Source organism: Oncorhynchus mykiss, chromosome Y (genome assembly GCF_013265735.2).
Source record: "Oncorhynchus mykiss isolate Arlee chromosome Y, USDA_OmykA_1.1, whole genome shotgun sequence".
Lineage (NCBI taxonomy): Eukaryota > Metazoa > Chordata > Actinopteri > Salmoniformes > Salmonidae > Oncorhynchus > Oncorhynchus mykiss.
The window spans coordinates 23,540,883-23,553,394 of record NC_048593.1 but is presented as its reverse complement, the minus strand read 5'-3'; the positions used below and the strand labels follow the sequence as shown (position 1 = coordinate 23,553,394).

General features: G+C 43.0%; 1 protein-coding gene across 1 annotated transcript; it reads left to right on the top strand.

The window, feature by feature from the left end:
- The first annotated feature begins 596 nt into the window (after positions 1–596).
- LOC110509827 (protein FAM78A) lies at positions 597–12,512 on the top strand. The gene is made up of 2 exons (XM_021590957.2): positions 597–956; positions 8,007–12,512. The coding sequence occupies exons 1-2, from the start codon at positions 634–636 to the stop codon at positions 8,530–8,532; spliced, it is 849 nt and encodes a 282-aa protein (XP_021446632.1). The 5' UTR covers positions 597–633; the 3' UTR covers positions 8,533–12,512.

The following is a 12,512-nucleotide window of genomic DNA, read 5'->3' as shown; positions in this document are numbered from 1 at the left end:
TTGATTTTACGCACACTCAGGAGGATAATGAAAGTGGAAATGAATAGGCTCACAGATGAGAGGCGCTGAGCTCCGCCAATATGACGTCGAAATGTTACGTTAGCAGTTTTTGTAAATTATGCGTCACAATTAGCTATTTCGTCTGCTTTATTAGATCACAAAGTAGGCCTAAATGTGAATATTTTCTGGTGTACATCTCCGATGGTCGCAAGTTGCCAGTGATCGCGGGCGACCTCAAGCTTCTTGTGGGGGTGAAACAGATCATACAGCACAAACATCTGAATAGGCACTTCTATTGATGGAGGAAGCTTCAAGACACGGAAAAGAAAGTTGCATCGGCCCTTTTTTGGTGATGTGAGCGGATCGCTAACGAAAAGCAGAAAGCATACTGCTGTGAATGTATTCACAACAGTTCCATTATTGAGTAAAACACTACATTTTTCCTCATAGTGTTGGAATACAGAACTGGTTGCAAAATGCATGGCTTTTATGAACATGTCAACAAAGTGATAGTCTAGTCATTCTCAACGGAGAACAGTGGAGTGGCCATTTGCCAGTGCCACCCTTTTTCGTTTTTTTGTATTTTTTAACTATTGAAAATATGGATGCAATTGTGAATTAGTTGCTGTTTCCATGCGTCTTTCTCCTCCAGATCTCAGGACGTTGTTGTGGATTGTGTTGCTATTTAATGCAATGGGCTGTATCCAGAGTATCAGGTGTAAGCCCAAGTGTTTCCGTGAAAGTATCATCGTTCTCGAGGTGAACTCCTCCATCGACTCCAATCCAACCAGCATCGACGAGTCATCCAACGTGGTTCTGCGCTATCGAACACCGCACTTCCGAGCCTCTGCTCGAGTATTAGTGCCGCAGGTGGCCGGTAAAGAGACGTGGACTGTTGGCTGGATTCAAGCATGCAACCACATGGAGTTCTACAACAAATATGGAACCAAAGGGATGTGAGTATAAACCTAAACTCAACTCACATTACAAGGGAACGTAAACAATCATGTGAAATGTAGGTCTAGGTCTACTTCAAGCTCACCAACGGTGCAGGTGATGGGACTAGGCTACTTAGGGCTACAGTTTGATCATGTGCAGAGGCAATCACATTTGAGTAGACTAAGACCTAATATAAATAACCCTGAATTAAAATTCCAGACCATACCTGCCATCCGTAATCTACTTCATTTTTCATATTCACCTCTCAATGGCGCTGGGGCTTTGACACCTCCAAGATATTTTTGGAGATTGGAGGGCTAACTTCAGAACGTCAACAGTCTACTGTACCTCGATGCTGGAACACACTTGCGTCATGATGATTTCCTGAGAAAAGTTCGAGAAAAGTTTGTGGAAATTAGGAAAGGCAGAAAAGCCAAGGCACATTTGTATTCATATTGCAAATCCATGCTTTTGCGAAATCAAATCAATTATTAGATTGAAAAAACCAAACCATCAAGACTTTACAAAAATCCACTTTTATATCCCATGTCCATGGGGATAAACCTTATGTCCCTATATCATTCAAACCCTCAAATATTAATAGGTAACTTTAGCCTTTTTGATAGATATGTAATACATACATGAGTGTACAAAACATTAAGAACAGCTTTTTAAATATTGAGTTGGTGTTGGAACATTGCTTGCTTCCATTTAGCCACAAGAGCAGTTGTGAGGTCGAGCACTGATGTTGGGCAATTAGGCCTGGCTCGCAGTCCCAATTCATACCAAAGGTGTTTGATGAGGTTGAGGTCAGGGCTCTTTGCAGGCCAGTCAAGCTCTTCCACACTGATCTCGGCAAACCATTTCTGTATGGACCTTGCTTTGTGCACAGCGGCATTATCATGCTGAAACAGGAAATGGCCTTCTACAAACTGTTGCCACAAAATTGTAAAGAATCGTCTAGAATGTCATTGTATGCTGTAGCATTTAGATTTCCCTTCACCCGAACTAAGGGGCCTAGTCCGAATCAACAGCCCCAGACCATTATTCCTCCTCCATCAAACTTTACTGTTGACACTATGCATTCGGGCAGGTACTATTCTCCTGGCATCCGCCAAACCCAGAATCGGCTGTTTGCATATATAGTGTATCAATTCACTGTCTCTGGTGCATAGAGAGGTGATAGTGTCCTTGAAGATGCAGTACGCTTTAGCACTGTTGGATTCTATAGAGCGGTGGTGGGCAAGGACTGAGTCCACAATTTTCTCTAAAGCCAAGGCTTTCATAAACACTCTGTTCAATTGATCCATTCAAGCTGGGTTTCATTGTTAGGTAGGCTACTGGAGTCAACAGAAGCTGTATGGTATGAGAAATCACATTATTTTCCAAATATTACGAAATGAGTTAAAGTGAGCTCAGGCAGTTAGCTCAAATGGACTTCCCCCTGTATTGACAGATGTCTGTGACTTACACAAATTCAGTTTGTCCCACATCCTGTGGCAGGGGACCATAAGTTGACGTATAGTGCCTTCAGAAAGTATTCATACCCATTGACTTATTTCACATTTTGATGTGTTACGGCCTGAATTCAAAATGGATTCTTATTTTTATTCCTCGCCGTTCTACACACAATACCCCATAATGACAAAGTGAAAATATGTTTTTGGACATTTTTTGCAAATGTTTGGAAAATTAAATACAGAAATATCTAATTTACATAAGTATTCACACCACTGAGTAAGTACATACCTTTGGCAGCGATTACAGCTGTTGAATCAATGTTTGAAATTCACTGCGCGACTGAGGGACCTTACAGACAATTGTATGAGTGGGTAACAGAGATGAGGTAGTCATTCAAAAATCATGCTAAACACTATTATTGCACACAGAGTGAGGCCATGCAACTTATGTGACTTGTTAAGCACATTTTTACTCCTGAACTTATTTAGGCTTGCCATAACAAAGGGTTTGAATACTTAATGACTCAATACATTTCAGGTGTTCATTTTTTGTTAATTTGTAAACATTTCTAAAAACATAATTCCACTAAGACATTATGGGGTATTGTGTGTAGGCCAGTTACACACAACATCTCAGTTTAATCCATTTTATATTTAGGCTGTAACACAACAGAATGTGGAAAAAGTCAAGGGGTGTCAGAGTTCTTTAAGAACAGTGGGTTTGGAGTCAGGCGCAGAGGGTTCGAATAAATGTACATTTTATTACCAGGAAGAAACTGTCACGCCAAAAACACAAGGCGCATCAACTGGCGCATACACAGGACCCAAAATGTCCGGAAAAATAAAATACAATCGAACATCCACAAACTCACAGAATAACAATCCCACACAAACCTAGGCAGGCCTAACAGGCTTAAATAGACCAAATCAAGAAACACAATAAGGAACAGGTGCAACTAATAAGACTAAACGAACAGAAAAGGGATCGGCGGCGGATAGTAGACCGGCGACGACAACCGCCGAGCACCGCCCGAACAGGCAAGGGAGCCACCTTCGGTGGGAGTCGTAACAAGGGGTGTGAATTTGTATTTTATTTATTTAACCACGCAAGCCAGTTAAGAACAAATTCTTATTGATAATGACGGCCTAACCCGGCCAAATCCGGACGACGCTGGGCCAATTGTGTGCCGCCCTATGGGACTCCCAATCACAGCCGGATGTGATGCAGCCTGGATTCAAACCAGGGACTGCAGTGACGCCTCTTGCACGGAGTTGCAGTGCCTTAGACCGCTGCACCGTCGGAAGTGAATACTTTCTGAAGGCACTGTATATCCAGAATGCAGAGGGTTTATCTACACCCGTTGCAGCATGGGATGTTTCGGGTCTGCATGTCAAAGATTACACACACTGTCCCAATATTACAATCCCCAACATAACCTCCTCCCCTTGCCCTAGTCTGGCTATGTGAAATTACATTTTATTAGTCACATGCGCCGAATACAACAGGTGTAGACCTTACAGTGAAATGCTTACTTACCTAACCAACAATAAGAATACGAGATAAAAGTAACAAGTATTTAAAGAGCAGCAGTGAAATAACAATAGCGAGACTATATACAGGGAGGTACTGATACAGAGTCAATGTGCAGGGGCACCGGTTAGTTGAGGTAGTATGTACAGTTGAAGTCGGAAGTTTACATACACTTAGGTTGGAGTCATTAAAACTCGTTTTTCAACCACTCCACAAATGTCTTGTTAATATCAAACTATAGTTTTGAGAAGTCGGTTAGGACATCTACTTTGTGCATGACACAAGTAATTTTTCCAACAATTGTTTACAGACAGATTATTTCACTTAGAATTCACTGTATCACAATTCCAGTTGGTCAGAAGTTTACATACACTAAGCTGACTATGCCTTTAAACAGCTTGGAAAATTCCAGAAAATTATGTCATTGCCTTAGAAGCTTCTGATAGGCTAATTGAAATCATTTAAGTCATTTGGAGGTGTACCTGTGGATGTATTTCAAGGCCTACCTTCAAACTCAGTGCCTCTTTGCTTGACATCATGGGAAAATCAAAAGAAATCAGCCAAGACCTCAGAAACAATTGTAAACCTCCACAAGTCTGGTTCATCCTTCGGAACAATTTCCGAATGCCTGAAGGTACCACGTTCATCTGTACAAACAATAGTACGCAAGTATAAACACCATGGAACCACGCAGCCGTCATACTGCTCAGGAAGGAGACCCGTTCTGTCTCCTACAGATGAACGTACTGTGGTGTCAAAGAAGGACCTTGTGAAGATGCTGGAGGAAACAGGTAAAAAAGTATCTATATCCACAGTAAAACTAGTCCTATATCGACATAACCTGAAAGGCCGCTCAGCAAGGAAGAAGCCACTGCTCCAAAACCGCAATAGTAGCCAGACTTGGGTTTGCAACTGCACATGGGGACAAAGATCATACTTTTTGGAGAAATGTCCTCTGGTCTGATGAAACAAAAATATAACTGTTTGGCCATAATGACCATCGTTATCTTTGGAGGAAAAAGGGGGAGACTTGTAAGCCGAAGAACACTATCCCAACCGTGAAGCACGGGGGTGGCAGCTTCATGTTGTGGGGTGCTTTGCTGCAGAAGGGACTGGTGCACTTCACAAAATAGATTGCATCATGAGGGAGGAAAATTATGTGGATATCTTGAAGCAACACCTCAAGACATCAGTCAGAAAGTCAAAGCTTGGTCGCAAATGGGTCTTCCAAATGGACAATGACCCCAAGCATACTTCCAAAGTTGTGGCAAAATGGCTTAAGGACAACAAAGTCAAGGTATTGGAGTGGCCATCACAAAGCCCTGACCTCAATCCTATAGAAAATGTGTGGGCAGAACTGAAAAAGCATGTGCAAGCAAGGAGGCCGACAAACCTCACTCAGTTACACCAGCTCTGTCAGGAGGAATGGGCCACAATTCACCCAACTTATTGTGGAAGGCTACCTGAAAAGTTTGACCCAAGTTAAACAATTTAAAGGCAATGCTACTAAATACTAATTGAGTGTATGTAAACTTCTGACCCACTGGGAATGTGATGAAAGAAATAAAAGCTTAAATAAATAATTCTCTCTACTATTATTCTGACATGACACATTCTTTAATATAAAGCGGTGATGTCAGGAATTGTGAAAAACTGAGTTTAAATGTACTTGGCTAAGGTGTATGTAAACTTCCGACTTCAACTGTAGATGGTGAACAAATTTTAGGAGTTATGTAGGTAGAGTTATTAAAGTGACTATGCATAGATGACAGCAGAGAGTAGCAGTGGTGTAAAGGTGGGGGGGCAATGCAAATAGTTTGGGAAGCCGTTTGATTAGATGGTGTGTCTCAAGTCTTAGCTTGGGGGTAGAAGCTGTTAATAAGCCTCTTGGACCTAGACTTGGTGCTCCGGTACCACTTGCCATGTGGTAGCAGAGAGAACAGTCTAGGAACAGGGTGGCTGGAGTCTTTGAAAATGTTCAGGGCCTTCCTCTGACTCCGCCTCGTGTAGAGGTCCTGGATGGCAGGAAGCTTGGCCCCAGTGATGTACTGGGCTGTTCGCACTACCCTCTGTAGTGCCTTGCGGTTGGAGGCCGAGCAGTCGCCATACAAGGTAGTGATGCAACCAGTCAGGATGCTCTTGATTTTACAGCTGTAGAACCTTTTGAGGATCTGAGGACCCATGCCAAATATTTTTAGTCTCCTGAGGGGGAATAGGTTTTGTTGTGCCCTCTTACAAATCAGAGTACCGGGGCATTCTTCTTTTGAACCCCAAACCAGCAGAAATGTGTCGCTTAGATGAAATAGGAGAGGCACATTTACTTTGGCCATTGATCTGCCCAGAATAGAGGATGTGTGCAGTATTTGTGCCATATGAGGTGATAGCTGCTCTGAGATGTGTGTTTGTGTGTTTGTTTGTTTGTGTGTGTGTTTGTGTGTGTGTGTGTTAATCTCTCACACTGGGCCTAAAGAGCTACTGAATGGAAAAAACAAAATAAAACAAATAAAAATACAATTATGCTGTGTGGAGATTAGAGAGACGTCCCTCGGCTCTGCAAACAAAACATAATATGAAAAGAGAGGGTAGTGAGCGAGAGAGCGAGAGAGACAGGTCCTTCTCTCTCTCTCAGAGCAGCTATCCCCCCAGATGGCACAAATACACATCTGTTGGGTTCTTCCTATCTATTTCAATAGAGCACTTCCCATGGTTCTGAATACAGTACTGAAAATAGAATAGTACTATAATAAAATACAGTCCATAAAGAGTAGGTAGATCCTGTAGTATCGTTAGGCCTCCAATAGAGGGAGAAAGAAAAAGCCAAATGTTCTCACTCTGGGGCATGTTCTGTTCTCATGAAACCATGTGTTATCAAGATAAAAATACAGGGGGTGCTTTGTTGGCCATTGTCTGTAGTAGTTGGCCCTTCACAGTGAAATTGATGTTACAATTTAGCTCCTGTCAGAGATATATTTATAGATGTAAAGATTGTTCAAGTAATTTTGGAGCCAGATCGATAGAGGGGATAGTGATTTGTAGCGACAAGAATGGACATGGATAACACACACACACACACACACACACACACACACACACATGGGGGCTTGCCTAAAGATCACAATCTAGAACCTCTTTGAATAAATAAATAAATCAAATTGATTTACAAAGCCCTTTTTACATCAGCAGTTGTCACAAAGTGCTTATACAGAAACTGAACCAATGTCCATGCAGACCTGTCATGTGACTGGTGATCACACTGTTATCTACAGCAGTTCTGCTGATCCTCCACTTCTGGGAGAAAGGTAATTTTCTTCCTGCCGAGTGGGCGGACAGGATTGTTTATGAGGTGCCTCTGTCCCACAATTTCACCCGCTACATCTCAATACTACAAAATTCACCGTCACTTAATTCACTCAGATCTAAATTAAGGGTGGACGAAGCAAAGCAATCCCGATAGGCTTAGGATGTATCGCTTTCACCTATCCTGTGTTGACAGATCATTGGTCAGTGAGAAATGAGAAAAGGAAGCCATTTGAGATCATTGACATGCATCTAGTGACTTACTACACAGGAGTGGGTTAGACAGGCTGTTAACAATGGGAACCTGGTATGTGCTGTGATTGTGCTGCCCTGATTCTCAATAACAAACCCACTCAGCCAGGCTGTTTGAGCCTCTCAGGGAGATAGTCTCCACCTTTATCCTCTAGCCATTATTTAACAGTGGGTAAGAGCCTATTATGATTGACACATCTCTCAAACAAGTTTTGTCAGGAAAGCAGTAACCAAATGCAGAGAGATTCCCACATGTAAAACAAGTCTCCCCTTCTTGTTTCCACTTCCAGGTTAAAGGAATACTTTTTCCAAAATTCACATTAAAAAGGTGCTCTAAAATCGAGTTCCGTTGACAGTTCACACCATCTGTTGTTTAGATTTAGCTATATATACACACAAGGATACTTCAATCCCATATGAATGTGAGTGATTGGCACCATCTTTGATTTTGCCGTGAACTTTAAACCTCACTCTGTTTTTTAACCTTCCGGGTTAAATATAACTATAACCTGCCTTTCCACTTCCAGGTCGAGCTGGGAACTCCCTGACCTGCGGGATGGCAAGATCCAGGCCATCAGTGACTCGGATGGCGTCAACTACCCTTGGTATGGCAACACCACGGAAACGTGCACCATTGTGGGCCCCACCAAGAAGGACACCAAGTTCACGGTCAGCATGAACGACAACTTCTACCCCAGCGTTACGTGGGGAGTTCCTGTGAGCGACAGCAACATGCCGCAGCTCAGCAGCATCCGCCGCGACCAGAGCTTCACCACCTGGCTGGTGGCCATCAATCAGGCCACGGCCGAGACCCTGGTGCTGCAGACCATCCGCTGGAGGATGCAGCTCCACATCGAGGTGGACCCGGACAAGCTCCTGGGCCAGAGGGCTATGCTGCGTGAGCCCGTGGCCCAGGAGCAGCCCCACATCCTGGGCAAGAATGAACCCATTCCCCCCAACGCCATGGTCAAGCCCAATGCCAACGACGCTCAGGTGCTCATGTGGCGGCCAAAGACCGGGGAAGCCGTCGTGGTCATCCCGCCCAAATACTGACTGACCTCTGGAGGTTAAACGCTCTTTCTCTTCTCCCACTCCTCTACCTACACCTCACTTTTCCTTTCTTCTCTTTTTATCTACTTTCCTTTTCCTTTCTTCTCCTTTTAACCTTCCCTCAAGCTCCTTGCCTCTATTTGCCTCTACGTTTCCGATCTCTTCTCTCGCTTTTTGTAAAAAATTGAGCGAGAGAGGGAGAGAAAGTGAAACAAGGACAAGAGCAGCTTGGAGAAAGAGGACACTCGTTGCCTATAAGTGGGAGCTGGAGCAGACTTTAAAAACAGGAATGAACAAACTGCAACCATTCTACCTTCAATTGGGGTCGGGTTTCACTGTGCTAGATGAAGTCATTGCAAAAAAATACCCACAGAAACTTTGCATTTTTTGTTGCATTTTGGGGATTGTAATTTGGGAGGGTTGGGGAGTGTGTGTGGGTTGAACAATTAACATAGTATTCATGTTTGTGTTTATGTACATGGTACATGCACAAAGTTGTGTTTTTATTTGTGGTCTTGGAGAGAGTGCACTTTTTGTGAATAAGCACTCTTCTGTGCTCTACATGAGGGATAGTGAATAGGAACCACATCGGGGAGACGTGTAGTTTTAGTACCTTTTTTTTTTTTAAACATGCGAGACATTCAATCCATGCTGCCTTAAGTTTACATCGCTTTTAACTTTGAGCCTTTAATCATGTGCAATGCAATATTCCTTGACATGTCTTGTCTCTCCTTCCATCCAGATTGTTGGTGCTGTTGTGTGTGGATTTAGGAATGGAACAGTGACAACAGAGTGCAAATTATACCATGACATGTTTTTATGGGTCTAATAGTAAACACACGTCATTTAAATAGTTGAATATATGACCTTTTCATGTGGTATGTACACAACCAGTCACGATGGTTTCATCTGATTGTCAAACAAATCTCTTCAAAAAGTAGGCTACCTGCACATGTTCGTCCACACCAAAATAATTCCAGCATCCCAAACACGTGCACCCATTTGATATATGGAAAGAGGCATCTGTTACAAAACACCAAAAAGTGTAATGACATTCAGCAATTGTCATTTTTGTAGAAATATTTACCACTGTAGCAGGACAAATAGTATTTTAAACAAATATAATGGTTAAATTAGCATTATTTACGGGGTTACAGGGAACCAAATTGGGTCCTAATACTGCTAGAACTCTTTACTCCTACAGAACATACAGAGAAAATTCATTCAAACAAACCCTTTCACAATGCCAGTATGCTCATCTCATCAATGCAAACGCACATGTTATGTTTGGCAGTGTAAAAGGTTTTCTGACAACATTCAAACCCATTGAGTGACATTCAGCTGACTTTCAGATAGACAGCAAGGGTTGTCAACAACCTCCCTTTACAGAGAGAATACTCTTTCATCATGTTATCTTGTATTTGATTTATCACCACTCCCTCCATCTCAGGGCCCCTGCCACTGTAAAGTGTTTGTCACACACACCTCCCTCGCCCCATCCATCCATCCCTCTGCCTTTCTTCTCCTCTCTACAGCTGTCAGAAGAGAGGGGTATGCTAGCACCTAATCAATATTGGTATTAATAAGCAATCACAGCAAGCAGTAGCCAGGGGAAATGACTGTGTTTCAAATCCCGGGGCAATAAGAAAGCAGTCCTCCATGCAATGCTATTGGAGATAAATAATCTTGGCTTTAGGGTCCCTGTGTGTGGGGTGGCTCTGCAGAGGTTAACTGGATGTATCCCACTGCCCTCCCTCTCTATTCTCTCTCCTTGTCCCGCCCGCTCCCCTCACCCTCTCTCCACTTCTGATGTTCTTCCCCATTTACCCTGTCCCCACTTTCTCCTCTCTCTGCTCCCCTCGATCCATCTCTCCATTTCCTCCATCCCTCCTCTCTTCACCCTCTCCTCTGTCTTCCTTGTGTGGAGGAAGGGAAGCCCCGGCTAGCTAAATACCTCCATAAACGGGACAATGTCTAGTCATTCATTTATCTGTGGGAACGGCAGCTTTACCCCGGGCTGAAATCTCTCTCATGGAGGAGGGAGGGAGGGGGTGTGGTAGAGGGATGACTGTGGGGCAGAATTTGGCATCAGGCTTTTTTATCTCCTTATAACATCATCAACGACAACAACGCGCTAAGAAAAAAGGAACAGGGACCGATGTTTGTGTTTTGTAACACCGGGGTCAAGCTGCCATTTTGAAGTGGTTGAGAAAACAGCATCTCCACTTTTGTCACTGATGGTATTGTTTTAGTATAGATGCTATGCCATTGTGGTTTGATATTTTTTGGAGGCAAAGCTTTCTTGGTAGAGTAATATTACCATCAAATGCCACCAACAACTGGCCAAAAATGTGTTGAGTCACCATTGTTTCCTTCGTTATTTTAGCCTACCTCGTGGTTTGGTTTATTTAAAATGACTCAAATCTGTTGACGTCTCAACCAAATATCAACCTTAATTTGACATCTTTGCCTGATGAGAAAAGACAGAGCAGCCAAGTGTGTAGCAGCTGAACATAATTAAAAAAGGGTTAGGAAACTAGATAGACTGATAGCCTCGCCAAATGAGATCTTCAGTATGATAGCTATGATACAGTATGTATACTGCAGCTCTCCCTTGTTATAATTACATTTTGGACCCGCATAATAGCCTAATCAGATGGCCCTCGTTGCCCTGCGTCAGCTCTGTGAGATAGCCCCTGCTCTGGACTCAATCATCTAGGCTGAGGGAGGAGGGGACTGGAAGTGCTGCCATTATTATATCTGCTGTGAAATACTGAGCCCCCTTCAGATACACTGTGTTCGGCTGTGCCAAGGGTGGCTGGAGTGATATACAATGGCCTCTTAGGGCTAGAGGGCAAAGGTCAGTGTTAGAAGGGGTGGGGCACACACACAGTTGTCATAAAACAGCAGGGACAGAGGCCCCCGGGGACGGTCTCTCCTTGCATCCTATCGGATCGTCACAACATCACACTGGGACTGAGTGTGAACAGCGCTTATTGGCCCCCAGCAAAACACACACACGAGAGGGAGGTCACAGAGGAGACGATTGCCTCAATGTGTCTCTGATTCTGACCGTGTTGTTATGTGCTACTGATGAGGCGTTCTTATGAGATTACGATAACATCATTGAATGAGTGAAATTCATTGACTTCATGTTTCTCCTTCTGGGGTTGTGCCACTGGGTAGAACCTTCCTTTCCTAAACCCACAACTCCTAGTTGAGGGCTACCCCCTTTTCTATGGATCTTTATGTAAAAGAGTCCTGTAAACAGTCCAGCAACTCTTCAGAGACCAGCAGAAAAGATGTAGCTTTAGTTCAACCAATACAGGCCCAAGCTCACTCTCAGGATTGCCCATCATTATTTCCTATCCTTTGCTATTGGCTTACCCCATGTAAACAAATTATTTGATTGGATATTCCATTTGTCTGTCCATCTTACCCTTCGCTCCCTTCACCTCTGACTAGGTTTTCAGTAGAGTAGCCCCATGGCTAACTGTAGCAGATTATACACAATAGGCTATGTATTTCTAATTTCTTTGGGTTTGTTGGTTTGTCTTCTGAAAAATGCTCTAATATATTTCACAGCACTGAAACAAAAATACAGTATTTTCTTGTTGTGCTTTGTCACTGACACTGATACTCGATACTTGAAAATGGAACAGTACTGGCAAATATTTAAAACCATGAAAATGCACAATGATAAAAAAAAAATACTGAAAATTAAAAGTGGTATTTTTCATGAATTAAAACAATTTGCAAATGTTATTTGTTCCCTGGCATCTGTCTCCTAAAGTGTTGTGATGGGAGAATATGCACCCTGTGACATGGTGATTCTATCTACAAAAGCACCTTGCCAAGATGCTGCACACACAGCACCCACAACACCCTAGCTTTTATCAACTCTGATACCATGTCATACATTATGAAGGAAAATAGTTGGTGACACTTATTTGAAAGTCTGCTTATAAACTATTTCTTAACCA